The sequence below is a fragment of the Myxine glutinosa genome, chromosome 1 (assembly GCF_964187855.1).
Source record: "Myxine glutinosa chromosome 1, kmMyxGlut1.1, whole genome shotgun sequence".
NCBI lineage: Eukaryota > Metazoa > Chordata > Myxini > Myxiniformes > Myxinidae > Myxine > Myxine glutinosa.
Genome location: NC_136261.1, coordinates 415,657,485 through 415,682,223, shown reverse-complemented (window position 1 = coordinate 415,682,223; position 24,739 = coordinate 415,657,485). Strand labels below are relative to the sequence as shown.

Genomic DNA, 24,739 nt, shown 5'->3' with positions numbered 1-24,739 from the left:
ACATGATTCCAACCCTTTTGGTTATTTAACTGATTTTCCTCGAATCCGGGTGGCGGCCATTTAGTATTTCGCCAATATGGGGCCCCCGGGGGGGGGGGGGAGGCGCCCGTCTTGGCGCCCGTCAAAAAATCGAAAGAGTATGGCATGGGCAACATCTGGGCCAAATTTGGTCCTTTTGGAAGAATTTGAACCAAACGGCCCCAAAATATCCCTAAGGGCCCTGACTAGTAGTAGTAGTAGTAGTCGTTAATTTAAGCCTTTAACATGATTGGTAAAGAAGGAGTCACGTGACCTCTCAATTGCACTAATCATTCAAAAACGAAAATAGTACAAACAACGAATACATCGTTTTAAAGGTAATTTTGCTACTCGTCTAACAACATCATTCTCGAGGGTGGAAAAAGTTGTTTGTAGAAAAAAGGTTACCACTTAGCTAACTTTACTAAATATACACCTCCAAATATACACACAAAATATACATCCTACAGTTTTAAACAATCAATTTTTATTCATATACCCATATAGTTGTTTGGATAATGCGTTACGATTGTCTGAAAACAAAACAGATTTCGAATATCTAATTGAATGAAGTCGTGATGATTTTGGGTGATATTTAGAATGAATTCCCGTTTCTACCAATAAACACTCTAAAGTAAATTTCTCAATTCAGGTCAGACATCTACGAACCCCCTTCATTGACGGGTATCTTTCCTAGAATTCCCAATAACACAGACAGTGCATTTGTGCTTTGAGGACATCTCTTTATTGCGAAACCCTTCACAAATTAAAGAAAGTTTCATGAAAAACATAGGTGGGAGACTTCTTCTGAGAAATATTTTTTACAACAACAGTGTTGTCCCCATATCACACATGTCAATTAAACATAGACTACAGGAAAGATTGAGCAACAATTGGTGTCCAAATTGCCATGGAAAGTTGTCATCTGGGCATAACCAAAAAGGGACAAGTAAAACAACTAAATCAGAAAGAAAACAAAATTCCTAAACACTTGTCACAATCAAAAACCTCAAATGGAACTTGGCTGGATACATGGCAAGGACACAGGCAAGAATTACAAACTGGCAACCGAAGTAAAACCCTGAAAGAAGTGCAATGAGATCCAAGATCAGATTGAGAGATTAAGTTCTGTTACCATTTGAGTTTTTGCAATCAATTTTTTAATAATTCTCTATTATGAGAATATGGAGAACCAAATTAATGAATTTAATATTTTTTTAAGCTGTCATTTTTTATCCTCCACCTAATTTTTCATATCCTGGAATTTCAGATTTCAGCTCTCCTGTATGGATCTTCATATGTTCTTTCAAATTGCCTTTTCGAGAGAAACCTTTATCACATATTGAGCATTTGTGAGGTCGTTCTCCTGTATGGATCTTCATATGTGATTTCAAATTGCTTTTTTGAGAGAAACCTTTGTCACATATCAAGCATTAGTAAAGTTGCTCTCCTGTATGGATCCTCATATGTTCTTTCAAATTGCCTTTTCGAGAGAAACCTTTATCACATATTGAGCATTTGTGAGGTCGTTCTCCTGTATGGATCTTCATATGTGATTTCAAATTGCTTTTTTGAGAGAAACCTTTGTCACATATCAAGCATTTGTAAGGTCGCTCTCCTGTATGGATTCTCATATGTGATTTCAAATGGCTGTTTTGAGAGAAACATTTATCACATATCGAGCATTTGTGAGGTTGCCCTCCTGTATGGATCCTAATATGTGATTTGAAATGGCCTTTTCGAGAGAAACTTTTATCACATATCGAGCATTTGTGAGGTTGTTCTCCTGTATGGATCTTCATATGCGATTTCAAATTGCTTTTTTGAGAGAAACTTTTGGCACATATCAAGCATTTGCAAGGACGTTCTCCTGTATGGATCCTCATATGTAATTTAAAATTGCCTTTTAGAGAGAAACCTTTATCACATATCGAGCATTTGTAAGGACGCTCTCCTGTATGGATCCTCATATGTAATTTCAAATGGCTGTTTTGAGAGAAACCTTTTTCACATATTGAGCATTTTTGGGGTCGCTCTCCTGTATGGATCCTCATATGTAATTTCAAATCGCTTTTTCGAGAAAAACCTTTTTCACATATCGAGCATTTGTGGGGTCGCTCTCCTGTATGGATCCTCATATGTAATTTCAAATGGCTGTTTTGAGAGAAGCTTTTATCACATATCGAGCATTTGTAAGGTCGCTCTCCTGTATGGATCCTCATATGCAATTTCAAATCGTCTTTTCGAGAGAAACCTTTATCACACATCGAGCATTTGTGAGGTCGCTCTTCTGTATGGATCTTCATATGTCTATTCAAATTACTTTTTGTCAAAAAACCTTTATCACAGACAGAGCACTTGTCGGGGGTTTTTTCAGTGTGGATCCTCATGTGTATTTTGATGTTATTCGTTGAAGCAAAATCCATTCTGCACACATTACACTTAAAACGTATTTGCCTTTCTACAACCTTTTTGTGTTTGTTTAATTGAACATCAATCTTGATGTTGCGAGGACCAGACATTAACTTGTATTTCATACAAAGTGAGTCTTGATCATGTGATTTTTTCTTCAAAAAAGGCTTCTTCTTCACTGTCACGTTGTGACTGGACCTTATTTGTCCCATATGACTTCTGGATTGTTCTACAGAAACAAAGAAACAAAGAACTTTTTTTGTCAAAATCAAATTTGTAAAATATTTAACACTTTTCCGAAAATTATATATTTTCTCAACACAAAAGATTGTATGTTAATTTTATACATTTCCACTCACCAGGTGCAAAACAGGAAGAACTTCCGTTTGTCATGTGAACATCATCTGAACCTTCCTTTGCAGAAGCACATTTGGAATCTTCTGTGTCAGATGAATTGTTGTGTTGTCTGCCTTCCACATTTAAAAGATCACCTGTGTACAAATAAGTTTCAGTCCTTTGCAGGGAAATGAGACTGAGAATCATATTGAGAGTTCATAGAACATGTTACACCATTAAATGTATACTTCCATTTAAATATAATAATGAAGTTCAAGATTGTTTCAAATAAAAATTCCAGATGTTAAGCACGACTGAAGTAGTCCTCTACATCACCCTTGTACACCACCCTACTTAACATGTCCAAGTACTGCTAAACTGGCGGGTATTGGAAGTAACAAGAAGGCGATTTGTGTTCAACAGTGTTAAAGTATTTAATTCAATTTAATTAAAATATAGATTGTAAGATTCATCAAAATGTTTTTCGAGAATTTACTGACGTTAAAAATTTCTCAAAATTCCCTTCCACAAAGTTGGAACAAGTGTTTTTCTACCCTCAGGAAAGCGAGGAAATAATATCTCTCTCCTCTCAAGACTGAACTCTCAAACCTGCCTCCCTCCTCCAAGTCCTGGCCGTATCAGGTCAAATCCTTACATGAAATGGTTACACACCTGACAATGAACATGAAAAAGCTGAATGCCTCAACTCTGTGTTTGCCTCAAAATCTTGTGTCACAAACCCATTGCTCTTTGTACTCACCATAACCAGTCATACCGAGCTGCTCCTGGAATCTTTGTCCTTCTATCCCAACAAGGTGGAGAAGTTTCTGTCAATTCTCGACTCTAATTTTCCGCAACTGGACCAGACGGCATCAGCCCACATGTCCCAAAATCCTGCTCTGCCGCGATATCACACCCTCTCTCTGTTCTCTTCATGCTCTCTTTTGTTCAAGATCATCTGCCATCTGCTTGGAAATCAGCCAACATTAAAGCTTCACACAAAAAGGTGCAAAAAACAGATCCTGGCAACAACAGACCAACCAGCCTGCTCCCCATAATCAGCAAGGTCATGGAATCAATCATTTTTTTTTTCTGACATCAAATCCTTCCTCTTCTCCAATGGCTTGATCTCGGATCATCCATTTGGATTCAGACCAGGTCATTCTACTCTGGACATGCTGCTTCTGTTGTCTCAACAATGGATGGAGGTCCTTATTGCCAAACAGGAAATCAGAGCTGTCTCCCTCGACATATCACGTGCCTTCGATACGGTCTGGCACCACGCTTTGCTCACCAAACTCTCCTCCTATGGTATCCATGGAAATCTCCACGCATGGCTTGCAGACTTCCTCTCTGGTTGTAGTCAACGTGTGGCCCTGAATGGTTTTCTCTCATCTCCCCTTCCTGTTCTGGCTGGAGTTCCCCAAGGAAGTGTTCTGGGCCCTGTGCCTTTTCTGGTCTTCATCAATGATCTCTCCGACTCTCTGGAAAATCCTCTCCATCTCTTTGATGATGACTCCACTCTCTGCCGCTCCTATCCTCATCCCTCAGATCGGCAGTCTGCAGCCTCCTCACTCTCTGCAGAACTGGACAAAATCACAGACTGGTCAAACAAGTGGAACATGTCTTTCAATCCTGACAAATCTCACACTCTTACTATGTCTCTCCAAAAAGACCGTCTGGACTACCCTCCCATGTAATTTCTCAATAATCCTCTCCAAGAAGTTCTGTCACTCAAGAGCTTTTGGGTCTCACTATCTGTCATGATCTTTCCTGGGAAAACCACATTTCCAAACTGGCCTCCAAAGCCAGTCGCCAACTGGGCAACTGGGCATCTCATCATCATGTGAAGTACTTTCTTGGCACACCTGAGCTCCTCACCACATGCGCTGCTTTCATCTGCAGCTCAATGGAATGCTGTTCTCCCCTCTGGGTCGTTGCTCCTGCCGCACACCTAGCTCGGCTTCACGATGTTGAAACCAAAGTTTTCAGAATCATTGGAATCTCCCGCGATGAAGCTAACTCGGAGGGCCTTTCACTCACTCGCCGCAAGCAGGTTGGTAGTTTTTCTGTCTTCTACCGACTCCTCTCTGGCCTTCTTCCCCCAGCTCTCTCTGTGCTCTGTCCCCCAAATATTCCTACAGGTCACACAAGATCTGCCAGCAACCCTCTTATAGTTAAACTGCCAAAATCAAGACTCTCTATTCACCTTCTCTCTTTCATTCCCCTTTTCTGCCGCCTGTGGAACAAACTCCCTCACTCTCTTCAATCCCACTACTCCCTCCAAGTCTTCAAAACAGCTGTTCAGCACCATCTCTTATCTTCCCCCATCCAAAACCTTGATATTTTCTACCCCCGTTAATTCACCCCAGATCCATATTTTTGAAATACTGACTTCTTTCCTGGAAGTCCTCGCAGTGCCCATGTGTTTTTTTTTTACCTCCTCCCCCCAAGCCCTCTCTCTCTCTCACAGATCTCCCGATGTCTCTGCTCTCTATCTTGTCTCCCGCTCCCTTTATCATCTTTTATGTGTCAGTTTGTATTTTTGTGATCAATGTTAGTTCTTACACTAGACTCAATCTTGTATACCAAAAACAAACAAACAAACAGACAAAAAACATACTCAGTTAGGATTTTCTTGTTCATTCGGATTCGCTGTTGCCCCGACTATGACTGGTACAATTTCATGTTTCTTCAATTTCGAAATCCTGTTAACCTCATTTGTCATGTCCTGCTATTTCAGATTTCAGTTTTCATGTATGGATCTTCATATGCGTTTTCAAACGGACTTTTTGAGAGAAACCTTTATCACATATCGAGCATTTGTGAGGACGCTCTGCTGTATGGATCCTCATATGTAATTTCAAACTGCTTTCTTCAGGGAAACCTTTAACACATATCGAGCATTTGTGAGGAGAAACTCCTGTATGTACCCTCATATATAATTTCAAACTGCCTTTTTCAGAGAAACCTTTGTCACATATTGAGCATTTGTGGGGTTGCTCTCCTGGATGGATCCTCATATACAATTTCAAACTGCTGTTGTAAGAGAAACCTTCATCACATATCGAGCATTTGTGTCGATGCCCTCCTGTATGCATCTTCATTTGTTCATTCAAATTGCTTTTTGTTAAGAAACCTTGATCACAGACAGAGCACTTGTGGGGGTGCTACCCAGTGTGGATCCTCGTGTGTATTTTGATGTCACTTGTTGAAGCAAAATCCATTCTGCACACATTACACTTATAACGTATTTGCCTTTCTAGAATACTTTTGTGTTTGTTTAATTTAATATTAATCTTGGTTGTGCGAGTCCCAGACATGCACTTGTATTTTATAGGATGTGAGTCTTGATGTCGTGATTTTCTCAAAAACGGCTTCTTCTTCACCGTCAAGCTGCGACTGGAACTTATTTGTCCCATGTTGCTTCTGGATTGTTCTACAGCAAGGGTTCCCAACATTTTTTGTGTTATGGCCCCCTTCGCTCCCAGAGCACATCCCCAGCACCCCCTCCCTTTTGTGAGGAGCAGGCGGCGGAGCGCATGTAAGCAGTCTAGGGGCATGCCCGCCAGAATTTTTTTGATTTCTAGATGCTCTGTGGTGCATTCTGTGAGGTGTTTTTTTCCTTGAATTGGCTATTTTGTTTGTATGAGAATTGGTAAATTACTACACAGGAAATGAGGAATTCCAAGTAGCCAACATGAACATTTAGTTCCATAGTTTTTTTCTGTTCATTACTGGCTCCCAACTACATCGTTTTTGGAAGAAGCAAACAAAGCAACGTCGCTCGAATGATGCATGTTTGACATGAGATTTTAATATTATCAGTAGCAACACTATGGACAGCATAAAATAGAACTGTCACACAAGAAAACAGTATGAAAAGGTTCCAAGTCAAGAATATGTGAAAAATAAAAACCTCTGTTGTGTCTGTATTTAACGCAGTGTGTTATAATCTCACAAAAAGAAACTCAATTTGACAACAACTCAGGTAATCAAAACTAGGGACGTGGTGCATGCGCTGAAAAAGAGAATTAAAAACTCAGTGGGATGACTGAAATTGCATTTTTGCTACCAATTGGGGTATCTGTGGTTGAGTCACAGTCAGGGCACTGCGGAGGTCATCTTCCACATGGAGCCAATTACGCTGTTTCGATTTGATATTCAACAGTGTGGAAAACCCCGCTTCACAGAGATAGGTATAGTGGGGGAGCCATAGACCCAAAATTCTGAAGGAGGTGGTCAAACATGTTATACTTTTTTCTTATATGTTTTTGGGTAGGTATATACATTCCTCACATGATTCCTCACTGGATGAACTGAGATGTCATTTGTTTATAACAAAAAAAGGAGATACATGTTCACTGCCAGCTACAGAGGATGCATTTCAGCTACATCTTCTTCAGGCACTGCATCAAATAGCTGTTTGTAAACGAGCAACAGATATAAATCCGATTTTACCAGACCCAACAAAATTTGGACGAAAAATTGAGAATGGGTCCTTGTTTGCAATCACAATGACAAAGGCTCCCAAACCCCACATTATCGTGACGTCATTCAAATGCCAAAAAGGACGTTGTCGACTTCACTGTCCATGCAAATTAGCCAATGTCAAATGTACAATTGCCTGTGTTTGCTGTGGGAATCCTAAGCTTTGTGATCCAGCTGAATGAGATGGCCAAATGTGCATTTAAAAACATTGAGAATATTTGTAATTCAAGTTCTTTTTCTTGTTTCTATTGGTTATTGGAAGCTCCATGAAAGCCTTCCATGTACAACATTGCATGATACTCTGATACGCCTGTCGCCTGTTTCGGAATCATGAAATTGCTTCATTAGCGTATCGTCTGGTTTTGGTTAGGACTTTTGTTTTGACCATTTTTGCCTTTCTCAGTGTTCTATTATCACTATTTTCCTGTCAGTAATATCTACATATGAATGGCTGGTTTATTTGTGAGGATATGTTTGCCTTTATAGGCTGCAGTTCTCATTTAGAGCAAATACCAGTAACCATCATTTAACAATTAACGTATTAAAAATCAGGTTCATGTTTTCAGTCAATAAGGGTTAACTGCCAAACAAAGGATTAAAAGAGACATTCAGAAGTCATAGAGTGATTAAAGCATCAAGATACCCTGATTGGATGTCCTTCCAGTAGCGGACTGGGTCTTAAAACCGGTCCGGGCATCCTTCACCTAGGTCGGCCCATTATTCATTTATATGTTGCTTATCTGAGGAAATAGACGAAATGCTTGAAAAAAAAAATCCACTGAAAATTAAATGTAATGTTGCGGATATGGGATTTGGCCTCCATATCCGCTCGTAAATATTCCCCTATTTCCCCAATACTCCCCAACTATCCCCAATCCCCCATTCCCTAGTCCCATTGTCTGTAAACAACACTCCGTAGAACCGACCTGCCCCTTTTTCCCCCATTAAATGTCGTGCCCAGGTCCACCGCATCTCATGTAGACAACTTTCGGACATCTTGCGAGTTATTTTTCGTCTATGTCAGTTAAGGACTCGTTTCCATTAATTCTGACTCTTCGTTGCACCAGAATGTGATTGTATGGCACCAGTAGTGAGTTTAGGACCTCCCCATACCTCCTCCCATCTTCCTCATGAAACCACAACAACAACAACAACTACAACAACAGCGCGCGGGGAGTGTGCGTCCTCACTCCGGCTTGGTTAGCCGCCATTGCCCATGTGCGCCGACGGGGTTACCACGAAGGGGCTGACTGTCGGCCCCTCGTCAAGGGCGGAGCCCGGTAACCCCCAGCACCCAATAAGAAGCGGCGGGCCGATTCCATCTGGGGCGGAGCTAACGAGCCGAGGGCGTGTCACTCCACGCCGGATATACGCAGCCACTTACCGGACGTGACATCAGATGCGCCCCGAGCTTGAAGTGAAGAGAACCAGACGCCACCTCCGAGCGCTGAGAGACCTCCCTGCATCTTTTGGGCCGCGCTATCCTGTCCCTGAGCACAAGGTGCACCTTGTGCTGTCCACCGACTACCTGCCCTTCCTTGCCATCAATCCCGGTGTGAGTCAGTCTTGTCCTGTTTATCTGTGGTCTGTCGGGGTTACTATAAGACCGTGATTAAGTGCCCACCTTCCTATGCTGTCTCTCTTGTCCTTGTAATCTAACGTTCCGCATATCCCATATTATAACCTCCTCCGGAGGTCTTGAGAACTGTACCCCTGGTGTCTTGTCATTTTAACCCAGCCGTTGTGTCCTTTCCTTAATCGATTTAGCGTAGCGCGACTCGGCCAACGTTCGAGTATAATCGGGTAAACTGTGCAGACGCGGTCATACCAAACCGCTCGGTAAACCAACATCCACAACCGCGTCTGTAACATTTGGTGTCAGGAGTGGGATTTGGACCTGGGACTAAATTTGTTAGGCCCAAATTTTGGGACACCAATTGTACCATTAGGGTAACAGTTGGTGTCGGGAAGTGGGATTCGATCCGGAGCGCATTTCACGCGCTCGAAATTATAACGGCGAAATTTGATTGTGTTTTCCAAAAAAAAATAAAAACCCGAATTTTGAAAGTCGCGCTATGGCAGACCAAGACGGCTGGGTTCCGGTAGAAGAGAGTGAGGCAGGGTCGATCCAGGACCAAAATGAGGGACATAAGGAGAGCGAAGCAGTGAGGGTGGCAGGGTCGCAAAATAGCGTCGTCGCGCACGAGGTGGCCACGGCGTCCACGCCCGCGACCGTAGTAGCGCCGCCGATGGATTTGAACCTTTTTTTTATACAAATGAAGGCCCATATGGACAAGAATAATGAAGAAATGGAAAACAGAATGAGGAGGGCAATGTCAATGAGGGACGAAGCGAGGGCTCGGAGTGAGCAATTGGGGGTAATGGGAAACCAAATGGGGGTAATGAGGGACGAAGCGAGGGGTACCGGTGAGGGGTTAGACAAGACATTTGGGAAGTTAGACAATAATTTTGAGGAGTTAGACAAGAAATTTGGGAAGTTAGACAATAATTTTGAGGGGTTAGACAACGGGATAAAAGAGGTGAGAAATGGGTTAACGGGGGTAGAAAACAGAATGGCCACTCAAGAGAATCAAATGGAAGGGATGCAAAAGGGGTTAGAGGGGTTAGAAAACAGGATGGAAGGCAAATTGAGGGACATGAGGGACCAAGCGGAAAGGGAAGTTAAACAAATGGGGCAGCAGATAGAGGGGGTCAGAATGGGGGTAGAAACCAAACTGGATGCTCACAGGGAGGAAATGGAGCAGATGAGGGTGGCATCTGGGCAGGAGATGCAAGTGATGGGAGAAGAGATCAGAAGAGGTGTGAGTGAGGAGGTCGGAGGAGTGCGCGAGGAGGTGAGGCACTGTAAGGAGCACATGGAGAAGGAGGTGAGAAAGGGGACTGTAAAGTTACAAGGGGGCATAGAGGACCTGACGGAGGGACAAAAAGGACTAACGGAGCAGGTTCAAAGGAACACTGCAGTACTCGGAGGGTTAAAAGCGACACAGAAAGAACTAAAAGATGACTTGATAGCGACGAAGAGGGAATGTCAGATGGTACGTGAGGGACTGACAACGAGGTTGGACGAGGTGATAGAGGTAATGGAGACGAAGGACCGGCAGGTGAGGACGCACATGGAAACGGTCAAGGTAGCCTTGGAGGACGAGCTTGAGGAGACGTACCGGGAAATAAAAGAGGTGAAGCAGAAATTAGAAGAAGTGGAAGAAGAGGTGAGCGAAATTAAGAAGCGACGGAGAGGGGATAAGAAAGAGATAAAAGAGGAGATAAAAGAATTGGTTCAAAGTCTGTGTTTGGATCGTGATGATGTGCTCATTAACCGGATGAGGGATTCGCAGGTGATGGAGGAGAAGCGAAGAGGAAGAGGACCCAGTGTAAGTGGTGACCAATATGGTCGTGCGTATGATGCGCCAGGGGATTTAATAAGCTTGGGGGTCGAGATAGACCCGGGTGTTCGTGAGAGGCCGTTGGTGAAGTGTGCGACAGGTCTGGTGTGCGAAAAAGGAGGTGTGCGAGAAAGTCCGACTCTGGGGTGTGTGAGGAAAAAGTGTGTGCCAAGGAGTGAGGGTGCTGGCGAGAGTGAGTCGGTCGTAGCGCGTGTGCGAGGGAGCACATGGAAGCGCGGTTGGGTAAGTGTTACAGAGGGTGTGACGGGAGAGTGTGCGCAGGAGTGTGCGCAAGAAAGGTGTGTGACGGACAGGTGCATGGGGAAAGAGTGCGCTGTCAAAGGCAAGGAAGAATGCACGCCTGTGGTGAGTGTTACAGAGGGTGTGACGGGAGAGTGTGCGCAAGAGTGTGCGCGAGAGAGGTGTGTAACGGACGGGTGCATGAGGAAAGAGTGCGCTGTCAAGAGTAAGGGTGAGTGCGCTGTCACGAATGGAGGTGAGAGTAGTGAGAGTGACAAGGAGCGTGAGTTGGTTGTGACAGGTGAGAAAGGATGCACACCTGGAATGGTAGAGCGTGGGTGGGAATGCACGCTGGAATTGGTAGTGAGGCACGTGGTTGGGTGTGCGAATGAGAGCACACCTGTGATTGTCACAGAGGAGGTGACCGAGGAGGGGGTGCGAAGAGGTGTGTTGGTGAGGTGTGCGACCAACGAATGTGTGCCAAGGTGTTCGGTGGTCAGGTGTGTGACCAAGGCTGGGAGTGGAATGAGTGCACCGAGGTGTGTAAGGAAAGGTATGAGGAGCATGGAAACGGCTGGATGTGTGAGCAAGGAACGGGCTGCGGGGTGTAAGCGTCCAGGTGAAGCATCGACGGTAACCGGTTTAGAGGTTAGAGCGACTTTTAGCCGAATCGGGCCCTCGGTGCGTGCTGGGCCTCGCTTTGAACGGCCGCATCCGTGCTCCACCAGGCGGAGCGGGCGGCTGGATAGGAAGGGTCATCATGGCGACCACTTTTTGTTGAGGCATTCCGGCAGGTCGAGATCGGGACATTGGATGGCTCCACGCCGAGATGGTGCGTGGGATCTCGGCCCGGGTAAACCTCCTTCCCTGCACCGAATGCGGGACGTATCCAGCTGCCGGCACGGAACAACCCGCATTCATTGCTCGGCTTTACGAAGCCGGGCTTTGGACAGGAATTGGCGCACCGAGAGGCATTAGTGAGTAGACTGTGTGATGAGGATAGTGTTTTGGCCCCAAAATTAGAGAAAAACAAAATTTGATGATTGGCAAAGGAGTGGCAGTAATGATTGGCAGATGATGAGTAGTGATTGGCAAATTTTTGATTTGTTGAAAGTTGATGTGCAAAATTGGTAGTGGGAGATGCCCGATGTGGTAAGGGTGGCATCCATGCCACCCTTCCCATAGTGGGGGCAAAGGAGCACTAGATTATGGGGTGTATGGCAGTGAAAACTAGCCCGGGTGGGTTAGGTTATATTGATAGGGACCTAGAAGATGACATTAGGTAACGTTAAGTTTAGTTAGTGACTGATACCTGTAGTGGGGACGCAGGTAGATTAGTGTGGATTATAATGACGTGGGAGCGCAATAGTTTAAAGGGACGACTGGGAAGCGCAAGTTTCAGAGGGGAGTAGTTAGATGAGATGATGCTGTGTGAGAACTGGACAGGTGTGTGGAGCAGTGTATGAGTAGCGAGTGTTGTGGATCAGCGCGAATGCGCTTGGGGAGAGAAGGGTGCAGGTGGCACCAGGTGTGAGAGCACAGGTGTGCAAGTACAGGTGTGTGGAATATATGGAGCAGAGAATGAGTGGTGTGGAGAGAGTTGGAGTAAGTGGTACGGAGTGGTGTGCATGGTGCGAAGGTGTGAATGGGGGAAGAGTGGACCCCTTTCACGAGTACCCGGGGTGGGTAGTGTAAGTGTTAGGTAGAGGGTATAGGTAAATTGTGGTTGGATATTGGCATTTGTGGTGCGGTTGCAGAATGGTATTGTGGATGGGTGCATTAGTGTTGTGGAAATGGCTGGGCGTGTAGCCTGTTAGTGTGTGTAGTTGGTTGGGCACTCCACCACTGTGAGGATGTCGGCCAGGTGAGGCCGCAGGTAGGCTCTGGGAGCCGGTAGTTGTGGATGGGGCCCGAGGATCCGGAGGACGGACCCGGGTAGCCCAGTGCCAGAGAGGGCACCGAGTGGGGAGAGCGCCAGAGGGCCTTCCCCAGGTAGTTAGGTTAGGGTAAGGAGCAGGTAAGCTCGGAGGCAACTGCAGTGGTGGAGGTGTGCAGGTGGGTAGACCCGCTGGGAGAGGTACACACCACAGCCCAGAAATTGTGCGAGGGCACCGGGAGATGAATCGGGGGAGTGAGACCCCAAATTGAAAAGCACCACAGTTTGGTCAATGGGAATTGGTTTTTAGAACCCATAGTGTAAGTTGGCCAATGGATTGGCAGGGAAAGACCCCGGGTAATGTAAAGTTGTTAAAGTCATTTAGGAAATAGTTAGGATTGATGAACCTGTCGCACCATACGCAGCCACTTGCCTGTGGTGATGATGATGACTCCACACCTGTGTTTCTTTGTTCTGTGTGCAGGAAAGGAGAATTGCTGTGAGGATTTGTGAGACGCATCACGACGTGGATGAGACATTGGGGTGATTCCATCTCTCCCTCCCTAGGAGGGACTGATGATGAATTGGTGATGGCAAATTATGATGTTGAGTTGGAGATGGCAAATTTTGATGAGAGTTGGAAATGGCAAATTTGATTGGTTAGGAGGGAGAGAAGATGAATTTGGTTTATGGGAGGAACGGGGAAGACAGTAGGGACGTTTGTTGATTTGTAAAGTAGATGTTTATGGGTAGTGTTGTGTTTTGTGGATACAGTAAGGGGTAAGGGAGGGGCAATGTAGGTTACCTGATGGGGGGGGGGGGGCGTACGGTAGGAACGTACCTGTCTCACCTGGTTCCCATGTGCCCCCAGTGTGCATTACCTTCTATTGCATGCACTTTGCGCCCTTACCACCTTACTCACTTGTTTTCTTCTTTTGTCTCCCACCTCCGAGGATCTGGCTTTGGGGCAGAGAGAGAGGAGAGAGAGGTGCTGGCTCCGCAGTTGTGGGCCTGCACTTTCGCTGCTTGCTGCTGGGATTGATACACCATATGGACCGCAATTTTGGTGGCCACCCACAATGGACCGCAGTTCTTTTGCGGCCAAGCACCACCCGTGGATGGACCTATGGGTCAACGTGGCACCTATGCCATGCAGGTGAACCACTAATAGTTGGCCCCCTGACGGCCCCAATTCAGAAATGGACGCGGTTGGCACCTTTCTTTATTTTTAAAGAAGCAAGAAGGCCAAGTGCACCACACGAAGGCAAGACCAGCGGCAGAACATCGGCCGGCTGCGACACCACCGGTGATTGTTGAACACTTTATTGGTGCACCGGATGGTGCTGACTGTGTTATGGGGTGGTGCTTTTGGTGCTTGGATGGGGTGCTCTGCACATTATTAAAGGGCGTAAGGCCACAGAGCACTCGTGTGTTGGTGTATCGATGCTGGCATGCGTGCTCTCTCTATGCATAACATCTGCATGTGTTCCTCCAAAAACAGGTCCTGGATCGTAGTGTAAATATCAGCGTAGTCTTGTGTAAATAATGCTCCCTACCGGCTGTATCTTTAGTTTGCGAATTCTTTCCGCGATTCGGTTATCCTGTGGGTGTGTTTCTGTGAGGAGAAGGGTGCAACATCGCAGGGGGACATATTTACTCATTTGTGAATATCTGTAAAACTGTCGCACTCAGGGTAGAGTTAATAGTAGAGGGAACTACATCTGAGTGCCACACTAAAGTAGGTAAAAATTTATCGGGTCGGGACGCCCCGAGGGTAGAGAAGAGTGCAATGGTGTCAGGAGTGGGATGACCTGGGAGATGAGCAAAGAGGCTGCACCAAGAGGAGCGGTGAGATGCGAAACACTCCAAGCCAAAGAGGAGAGGTACTCGGCAAGGAAACCAGCTTTGGAGAGACGCGCTGAAAGGAGGGAGACGGCTCCACCACAAGAAGAGGAGCAGGTGTGCCGAACCAGCGAGTGACATCTACCGCAGCGGATACACGACGGAGGGTTTTCCCGCCAAAACCGCGAGGAATTGCGAGCTGCTGCCTCCCGACTTTGCCTCCCTCTCAAGCAATCCACCTCAAGCCCTACCTGCCTGCATTATCCCCTGTGTAAGTGTGAACGTCCTGTCCTGCTCGTTGTCTTGGGGTTAAGTAAAAATGAATAGTGTAAGTTAACGATTCGCTGTGTTACTGCTTCTTCCATCCATTGCTGTGTGTGTATAATAAATCTGTTCTTCCTCCGTATTCTTCTTCTTCTTCTTTTTCATTCTCTTTCGGTCGCTTTAGAGGTTTCCCGATTGAATATCTGTGGGGCGATCTGGTCAACATCGGGTGGAATCGGGTTCTAATCGGGGAGTAACTGTTCGGACGCGGTTAAATACACCACCGCTCGGTCAATATAACATCTAAAGCCGCGTCTGTAACAGTATTTTCAGTAACACAAGCACATGTCATGTCTAAGAGAGTAGGTGCCTGCGCAGTTCGCTGCTTCTGGCAGGCACACCATCAATGATATCCTCAGTGTCAAGCTTGGCCAGGTTCCCTTTTTCCACAGACATCAACATGAACGCCTCAAGATGTTCTTGTGTCATTGTACTTCGCAGACGGCTTTTGATTCTCTTCAAAGCAGAGAAAGACCATTCACATGCCACTTGTGACACAGGCAGCGTTAGCAGCAGCGTGTAGGCAAGCCCAATGCTCTTGTAGACATCAGTGAAGAGGTTCAACTTGAGGAGCACCTTGTATCAGCAGAGAGGACAGGCTTTACATGACTTGCATGTACTTGGCAGAGTCTTCCTGTCCTGTTCAGACTCATTGTCCTCCTGCACTGTATAAGCATCTGCTACTGATTGTTTCAGTGTTGACCATTGTTCTCCAAGGCTTCGCAGTTCTTTTCGTAGCTGTTCCGCAGTGACACCATCATCAAATCTCAGCAAATGTTTGTGCAGTTCTTCCAGAGCTCCCGATGGCACTTGATCAAAGTTCCTTGGGTGAAGAAGTGAGAGATCAGCATACAATGTTGATGTTGCTGATCTGTCAAACCGCTGCTCGATGCTGCTCACAATAGTGTCCACTATTCGGTTGTACACTTCAATGCGATACTTCTTTACTGGGTCAGAAGCTGATGTAGCCTCATCTATGGACAGTTCGCCATCAATACGTTTGTGCTGTCTTTGCCGTTTTATAGGAAGGGACTCTTCCATAACAAGATTTACATCCATTTCATCGAGCTGGTCATTAGCCCATGGAACAAAATTTGCAGCTGCATCATGACAAGCTTGGAAGTCATCCCGTAGCAATCGTAGCATCTGCATATTCTCTAGCAATTCATCCACCATCTGGTGCACAGTCAGCAGATCCAATTGCACAGTTTGTAGATACTTGGAGAGTGCTGTAGTGCGGGAGAATACATGCAGATATACTTGTGCAGTCAGAATTGTTTCAAACTGCAGGAGACTGGCAATGTATCCCTTCATCTTGGCCTTAACAGCTGCTTGGATCTGGTGAGCAACAAGTATGGCATTAAGAGTGGTGATAACCTCCATGAAAAGTGCTCCAGTTGGATTGTTGAACGAACCAAAAACCTTCTTCAAGGCGGCATCCTTTGACCACCATCTAGTTTCTCCGATAGTTCCCATTCGTTTCACAGTAGTGGAGTGTCAACTCCAGATGTTCATTCGCTGATAAGATTCCTGAAAGAATACTGCAATGTCATTCAGTAGTGAGAACAGTGATGCGCTAGTCACCACATCACTTGTAGCTTCAGTCACAACGAGATTTAACATGTGCGTGGCACCAAACATGGATCTGCATTGGAGCTTCCTTTGATAGCAGAGTACTGAAGCCTTTGTACCGCCCCTGCATGTTTGCTGCACCATCAGTTGAGTTTCCAACACAGTTCTTGAGGCCAAGATTCAGTCCTAACAAGACTTCAGAAACAAGTTGCACAAAAGCTTCGCCAGTAGATTCCTCACATTTCATTCACCACACTCACGAATCTTTCTTGGATAGTGCCAGTGCTATCAACATATCTCAGAACAACAGAGCACTGGTCTTGTGTTGAGATGTCTTGAGTGGTATCAATTTCCACAGCAAACATGTCTGTTACTTCTTCAGAAATCCACCAACGTATCTTATCCCGGATAACTGTGATAACATAATTCACTGTAGTTTTAGACAGCAAAGTTACCAAGGAGCCTCGACCTCGTGAACTCTTTGCCTTCTCATGTTGCTTCTTGCTGTTCTGGACAAAGTGAGAGAGATGATCGGCTGTGCAGGAATCATACTTCCGAAGTAGTTTTACAACTTCCAGAAATGTACCATGTTCGATCTCCTCATTGACAAGTATGTATGCTGCTTCTTCATTACTTCCTCTGGAGCTCAGTCCCCTCGTATCAATGAGTTTGACCACATCCACAACTCTTTCCATCACTTGTCGTGTCTTTCTAACCTCATCATGATGGCTACGTGCGAGCAGGTGAGAAACGCTGGACTGTTGTCGATCTACCAGGTATGCTGTAGAGCATCTCAAATGAAAAGAAGAGCGTTCCTGTTCTTCAACACGTGTATGTACATGTCGCCAGTCAGTCATTCCCTCGATGAACGTGGACCAGTCTGAGGTGCTGGAAAACGCCAAGCACACTGAACAGTGAAGAGAATGATTGTCCTTGTTGTATGACAACCACCATCTGTTTGTACCATCTTTTCGCATGAAACACCTCTTGACCACTCGGTTGTCAGTTTTTTGATTACGGTGGTAATTCCAAAACAGCAAACAATCTTCATCTCTGCATGGTTTCTTAAAGTAGTTAATCGAGGGGTATCCCTCCTCTGCAAGTGTAGCAGCTGCAGCAGGTACATCTCTCTCAGCTGACCGCACCTGTTCGTGTTCACCAATTTGCACCAATTCTGCCGATTCAGCTGCCAATTGGTCATCTACTGATTCATCTGCCAATTGATCATCCACCAATTCAGCTGCTGATGGTCGAGCTACCGATTCAGTATCCTTATCCCCGTGTTCACTGACTTCACCAGGCCCAGTATTAGTACTCTTGAACAGATCCAAAAGGTTTCTGCACTTTGAAGCACTATCTGACAGTTTCTTTTTCTTTCGATCACGTTCCTTCTCAGCACCTCCTTTTCTTCTCTTCTGGTTTGCTTTATCCATTGTTGGTTACAGATGCAGATGCTGGAAAAAAAAATTAGCATCGTAAGTCAGTTCGCGACATTGTTATCAATACTAGATCAGTAGTCAGTAGACCTATCTAAACTTACTCGGCCTATCGGCTCAAAATCCTTTTAACTGTTGATTTGGTAGTTTTTACAATGAAGGAAACACGTATCGGGAGTACATACGACATAGCGATTGTGAATGTAACAGCTCTGAGGCGTCTTTCGCTTCGCATCGCAATGACAGTGAGCACCAATATGGCGGCTGTAAGATTAAAATCTGGCTTCAAACCCCTCACCTCACAGCCCACAGCCTTCAACCAGACATATTAACATGCTCCTCCCCCTTCATTCCCGTTCTTCAAAGCAAAGCGGTAAAAATGGTTGAGTCGCCATTATATATGACGAGCAACGGTACCCGCTCTGAGGGCGGGGCTTCAATTTGGAGGCGCGATTTATTTTAACATCCGTTAAATATCACACACAAATCATCAAAATGTGAACAGTATTTTTAGAATTTCAATTAAAAAACCACATCACTGTTCATATCGGTAAATATTATTCCATCGTGTTTCAAATCGTGATTATTGACATCAACTGTTCGCTTTTCTTTAGCAAAAAAAATGGAATGATTTTGTACGGCACCTCTTCTTCAGCTTAGAACTTCAGGATACACGTCATTGCTGATAAAAGTTCCTTTTCTCTCTTTGAAGTTCTTGGCAAACATTTTAATATTGTCACTGCTGCCAACGCGACGCCATGGCATTATTCATACATTCATTCATTCATTCATTCATCTAATGATCATTAAACATTATTCTTACGCTCATTAAACGTTCATTAAACGTTCATTAAACGATTACGAAAATAAAAACGAAAAACATTACGAAATTACGTTCACACTGTCACATCAAACACTACCGTGAACACAAAAGTCACAAACATCGTCACAAATGTTACGTTACGTAATTCAAACCGTGAACACATCGAATATTGGAGAGCCCATTGCGCAAACGATTTGTTTTCTCTGGTACGTGTTACTGGGCCGGTACCGTTGCTAGTAATTATAATGAGGAGTCAGGGGCGACCTTTTGAACTTTTGATATTTAGCGGGGAATCCCCGGGGATGGAGGCAGAGCCAGAAGTTTTCCATGACAAATTTTTTTTCAGCTGTTTTTTATCCAGCCCAGCGGCCCATTTTTTACCCAGCGGTCCCAGCCCACCGGGCATTGCCCAAATGCCCTATGGCCAGTCCGCCCATGTGTCCTTCCCTGCTTCAAAATAATCTTTGTTTCATTATTCTGAAAATGTCTGAAAATTCCCAAAAAAAATCCATTTTTGCAAATTTTGTCCCTGAAACAGAAGGGGTTAACACTGTAATGCTAATATATTTGTAGTTTCTTGATAATAAAAACTTCCTATATAGGTCCTCTAAAATATGAGTCAGTTTTCTTTTTACAACCTCTTTGCATTTTTTAAATTTAACCCTTTTATTGCACACGTATCCCAGATTTTCACTTCCCCTTCAACTTCGTGACCTTTTGACCTCTGATGATGTCATTGATGACGTCATCAAAATTGGCATACCAGCAATTTTTAGCCTGATGCAAGACCTTTCCAATGATACCCAACACAAGTGGTTTTATTAACTAAAAATATATAATAAAGGCATTCTTATTTCCCCTACCCCTAATTTTTGGGTCTAATGAAATCGGGACGCAAGTCCAGATTCGAGCCCATACTGTGAGTTCGCAAGAAGATCGGCCAGGTTAACAAGTCATTTCATATGCGGAATGTATATACCTACGCAAAAACACATACGAAAAAAGTACAACATGTTTGACCACCTAAAACCTTAAATAGGCACATTTTTGCACTTTGGCTCCCCAACTAGTAGACGAGAATGGCAGAAGCACCCGGATAGCTATCTGGCTGATATTAGGGTAGCGACGGATTCCCACCCAAAACTCCTTCAAGCTCTTCTCTTCGTATGTGTCTTTGGCAAATGAATTGTTTCGGAGATCCAGTAATTCATCCTGAATTGCCTCAAGCATGTTCTCCACATAAAGGTTGACGGAAAAAGGATTCCTCACAATTTTTGCCTCATCGTCGTCTAAATCAGGAAAACACGTATGACATTCTAGCTCCAGTGACTACAGATGCTCAAGAGTCATTTTTCAGTATGGGATCAAGCTCTTTTCCCATGCTATCTTGCAATTCAGACATTCTTTCGAACATAGCAATGTTTCCTGTGTTCACTTTCCTGCGCCAGTTTTGGAGCTTGTCAACAAATCTTCTGAGATGATCGTGGAAAAGAATAATATTAGTCGCTCTTCCTTGTAGCTTACGGTTCAGCTGGTTCTGCTGCTTGAAAATGTCAGCAAGATAAGCAAGTCGTTCGTCCCACAATTCTTCGTCGTAATGCTGCAGGAGGTCATGTTTCCCTTGCAGATTCAAGAAATGTTTGACTTCCGCACGAAGTTCAAAGATGCGGTTTGGAACATTCCCTTTCAAAAGCCAGCGTACAGCAGTATAGTACAGCAACGTTTCATGTTCCGCGTTCATGTCTTTGCACAGCTCCTTGAACATTAAGGTGTTGAGAGCACCTGCCTTGATGTAGTTAACAATCTTGATTATGACTTCAAGAACTTTCTTCAATGTGAGAGGGAGAGTCTTACAAGCGAGGGCTTAGCAATAAACCATACAGTGGGTTCCTTTCGCTTGTGGTGCCAGCATAATTCACTTTTGCTTGGAATCCAGAGTTGAAACCAAACATGGCAGGAGCACCATCAGTACAGACACCACATACATTCTCCCACTGAATTCCTCCCGCATTGGAGAACAACTTCATTTTTTCCATGACGTTGTTAGCTTTTGTCGTTGTTTCCAGGGCACTGCAGAACAAGAATACTTCCTTGATATCATCTCCCATGACATAGCGAATGAATGCCAGTAGCTGGGAGCATGAACTAACATCAGTGGATTCATCAAGTTGAAAAGAAAAACAAGCCGAAAGGCGCTGCCTTAATCTCATTGATGATCTGTTGTTTCACATCTTCCGACATGTCACGGATACGACGCTGCACTGTGTTGTTTGATAAAGACACCTGTTCAACTTTGCGAGCCTCTGCCTTGCCAAGATCCCATTCGACAATGAGGAGGGTACAAGGCTTGATGAGTGTCTCCCCAATCGAGTGGGGTTTTTTCTTCTTTGCAATTTCAAGAGAAACTTCATAAGAAGCCTGGACAGTTGCTACATTTTGTTGTTCAAAAGCTCCTCCCTCATCCAACTTCTGTTGCTTTAAATTTCTTTCATGCCACTTGAAAAATTCGGGATTCTGCTTTGCATGTTGTGTGCGATTCGTCTCGAGGTGCAACTTCAACTTGGATGGCCTCATGGATTCAGTACTCAAAACCTTGTGGCATAGCACACATTGTGGTTTCACTTGGCCAGACATGGTAATGGACGTAAATCCAAGCTTTATGTATTCGTCAAGATAATTTCTTTTTTCACTCCCAGAAGCCATAACGTCAAATCTGCAATAGGAAAAAAGCAAAACAATATCAAAGTCAAAACAATATAAATTTAAAAAACAGTATTGAATTTTTAGTATGGTTCAAATTACCCCTCCCCCCCCCCCCCCCCCGAGAAATACACCATGGCCCCCCAGGGTTTGGAACCACAGTTCTACAGAAACAAATAACACATTTTTTTTGTCTAAATCAAAATGCAAGATATTTAACACTTTGACGAAAATGTTATATTTTCTCAACACAAAAGATTGTATGTTATTTTGTTACATTTCCACTCACCAGTTGCAAAACAGGCAGCACTTCCATTTGTCTTATGAATATCATCTGAACCTTCCTTTGCAGAAGCACATTTTGAATCTTCTGTGACAGATAAATCATTGCTGTGTTGTCTGCCTTCCACATTTACAGGATAGACATAACCTGTGTACAAATCAGAGTCAGTCTTTTTGCAGGGAAATGAGACCCGGAACAATCTTGAAAGTTCATAGAACATGTTACGTCATGGAACGTATTCTTCAATTTAAAATATAAACATAGGGGCAACACCCCTGGGTGCTCACCTGGTAGAATAAAGCAGTATACTACACTGGCTAAAGGTATTTTAAACCGTATCATGTGTTACGGGGTCCCCCCCCCCCCCCCCGCCTTACCCCTGGTCTCGGTGGACCTACGGACCCCGAGAGGGTCCCCGGCAGAAAGCTGCTTTAATCCCTCACTGGAACCAGCAAATGGAACAGTCGAGTCAAATGATGCAACCCCACCCAGTTATAAGCAAACCATAATATTTTATAAATCCCACACAAAGAGCCATACCGCAATGAGGCAAGCCATACAGCAATGGGGCAATCACACACTTTCAAATCCTATGATAATATCCTTATCAAGCCCCTCAACCCCACACTCACGGCACCTCCCCCAATGTCTCTGCTCCACTCTAAGGCGAAGTCCCAATGTCTCGGTGCGCTCCCGCGATCGGGGAGTCGAGGCCCGATGGTCAATTGAGGCGTCGACGAGCGAGACGACCCCGAGGTCGCGTGCTCAGCCCCCAGCACAACAGCGGTGGAGAGGAACCTCACAAAGATTTGAATTGAGTCGTCGACGAGCGAGACGACCCCGAGGTCACGGGCTCAGCCCCCAGCAACACAGCGGTGGAGAGGAACCTCACAAAGATTCGAATTGAGGCCTCGACGAGCGAGACGACCCCAAGGTCATGTGCTCAGCCCCCAGCAACACAGCGGTGGAGAGGAACCTCACAAAGACTCGCTCCGATGTACACATTGCAGTTCCACCCGCGAGCCTCCGTAGAATTCGCACGTGCCCCTCTCTGGCACGGCCGTTCCCGGCAATCCACCAGGGAATAATGCCCAGCCGACACGACGAAAGCCAGTTCCCTGCAGGGTGCTCGCGTGGCCAGAATGGCGGGAGGCTTTCGCTCCAACCCGGGTTCTCCAGGTCTGGATCCTCCGGAACCTTGCTGAGAATACCCGGCGACACCGGCTCCCCGCACTCTGGCGATATTTCTTATCGACCGACCTCCGCTCCACCTCTTCCGGTCTCGATCCGGATTTTTCCACCACATTTTATCAGGAGCGCTTTTAACCCTTTTAACCACAACAAGCATAATCTGGAAGCAACCATGAACAAGAACCACCATAATTAGGGCCGGTATCCATAACACTTCCCCCCCCTCAAGAAAGAAAGTTTGAGCATAGGGAAAACTTTTGTTGTAGGCAAAATTCTTTACACCAACAAGAGTAAGCTCACCCCCAAATCATCAATTCCTGTGAGCAACAACCATCCATAGTTCCCAAAAATAAAGCAACAAACTTTTCACACCCCCCACAGAATTCCCCAAAATTAACTCACTCTGGAAAACGCGTCCGCCATGACATTGTCCCGGCCCTTCACATGTTCAATTTCCAAGTTGAACCCCTGCAAAGCCAAACTACATCTCATCAACCTCTGCTTTTATTTTTCATTTTTTGAATGAAGGTTAAGGGGTTGATCAAAAATCCAAAGTTACGCATCTCGATAGCCCTTTTTCCGGGAGGCCAAGCCGAGTATTCACTACATGGATGCCTTTAGGAAGGTGGAGTTCACGGTTAGTCCGGGAAGGAAAGTTCACTACATGGACGCCTTCAGGAACGTGGAGTTCACGGTTAGTCCGTGCAGGAAAGTTCACTACCTGGACGCCTTTAGGAACGTGGCGTTCACGGTTAGTCCGTGTAGGAATCTGGGCTCGGCGGCTCTGCCGCATTCCGTGCTTCAACTTCTCCGGACTCCGAATAATTACGGTGGGACCACTTGTCACAGTAGTCACGGGAATAGCGGTATCCCTCTCGGCTGCTACCCTGATAATCATTCTTTCGGGAGATGCTGTAACTCTGGGAGCTTCCATAGTAATATCGGCTGCGGCCGCCACCAAAACTACTGCCAAGTTGTGCTCTTCTGTAGACCTCTCGACGCCTACGAAATGCCTTCCCTACTGTTATGGTCCGACCCTCCAAATCCTTGCCATTCCAATTCTTCTCTGCCTCTTTTGCCTCCTTTGTGCTTGCAAACGTGACAAAGCCAAACCCTCCTGACTGTTGCGTTTCCCTGTCTTTTACCAACCGCACTTCCACAAGCGGTCCATATTTGTTGAAGACAGAGGTCAGAACTTCCTCCTTTGTTTTGAAGTTCAGTCCACCTACAAAAAGCTTGCCAACTTTGCCTCCATCCCTGACTGGTGAGGTGTGATTTCCCATATTTGACTTTTTCACAACCATCAGGTTACTAGAAACTTGACCCCCGGCCAAATCATTCCCAACCACAACTGATACTCCCTCTACAGGAAGAGTGGCTTGCAACCCCACGGTGACTGGTCCTGACACCAAATCAGACTCGAGATTGATGACATGAAGGGGAGCGCTAACCCAGCCACCGATCCCTTGTAACCGAACACTATCACCAGTTGCTGTACTCTCCGACAATGGCAAAATGCCTTCAAGCATTAAGGTTTTATGTGCTCCTGTGTCCCTCAATACCCTAACAGGTCTTGGGTTAGTCGAGTCTCCCTCCAATGAGACAAACCCCTCATAAATAAATGGTTGGTAACTCTTCTGTGGGCGATTTCTCATGTTTGCCATCGCATTCGGAGTTGTACTAGTCGGACTCAGCTCCTGATTTTCCTTTCCCAAAGCATGACAGTGGGACATCAAGTGTCCGGGTTTATGGCAAAAAGCGCAAGTAGGCCCGGAGGAGAACCTCGTGGTC

At 45.2% G+C, this 24,739-nt stretch overlaps 1 protein-coding gene across 2 annotated transcripts in view; it reads right to left on the bottom strand.

Moving 5' to 3' along the window:
• Positions 1-740: 740 nt before the first annotated feature.
• The window catches only part of LOC137417925 (uncharacterized), a 108,176-nt gene continuing 84,177 nt past the window's right edge, over positions 741-24,739 (bottom strand). Inside the window, exons 4-6 of one of the 2 annotated variants that reach the window (XM_068103879.2) lie at positions 21,764-21,904; positions 2,790-2,921; positions 741-2,659 (exon numbers count right to left, since the gene is read on the bottom strand). In XM_068103879.2, coding sequence (XP_067959980.2) covers positions 1,452-2,659; positions 2,790-2,921; positions 21,764-21,904 — 1,481 coding nt within the window. In that variant the 3' untranslated portion in view covers positions 741-1,451. The remainder of the gene's footprint in view (positions 2,660-2,789; positions 2,922-21,763; positions 21,905-24,739) is intronic. The other variant, XM_068103886.2, reaches the window with a different exon arrangement.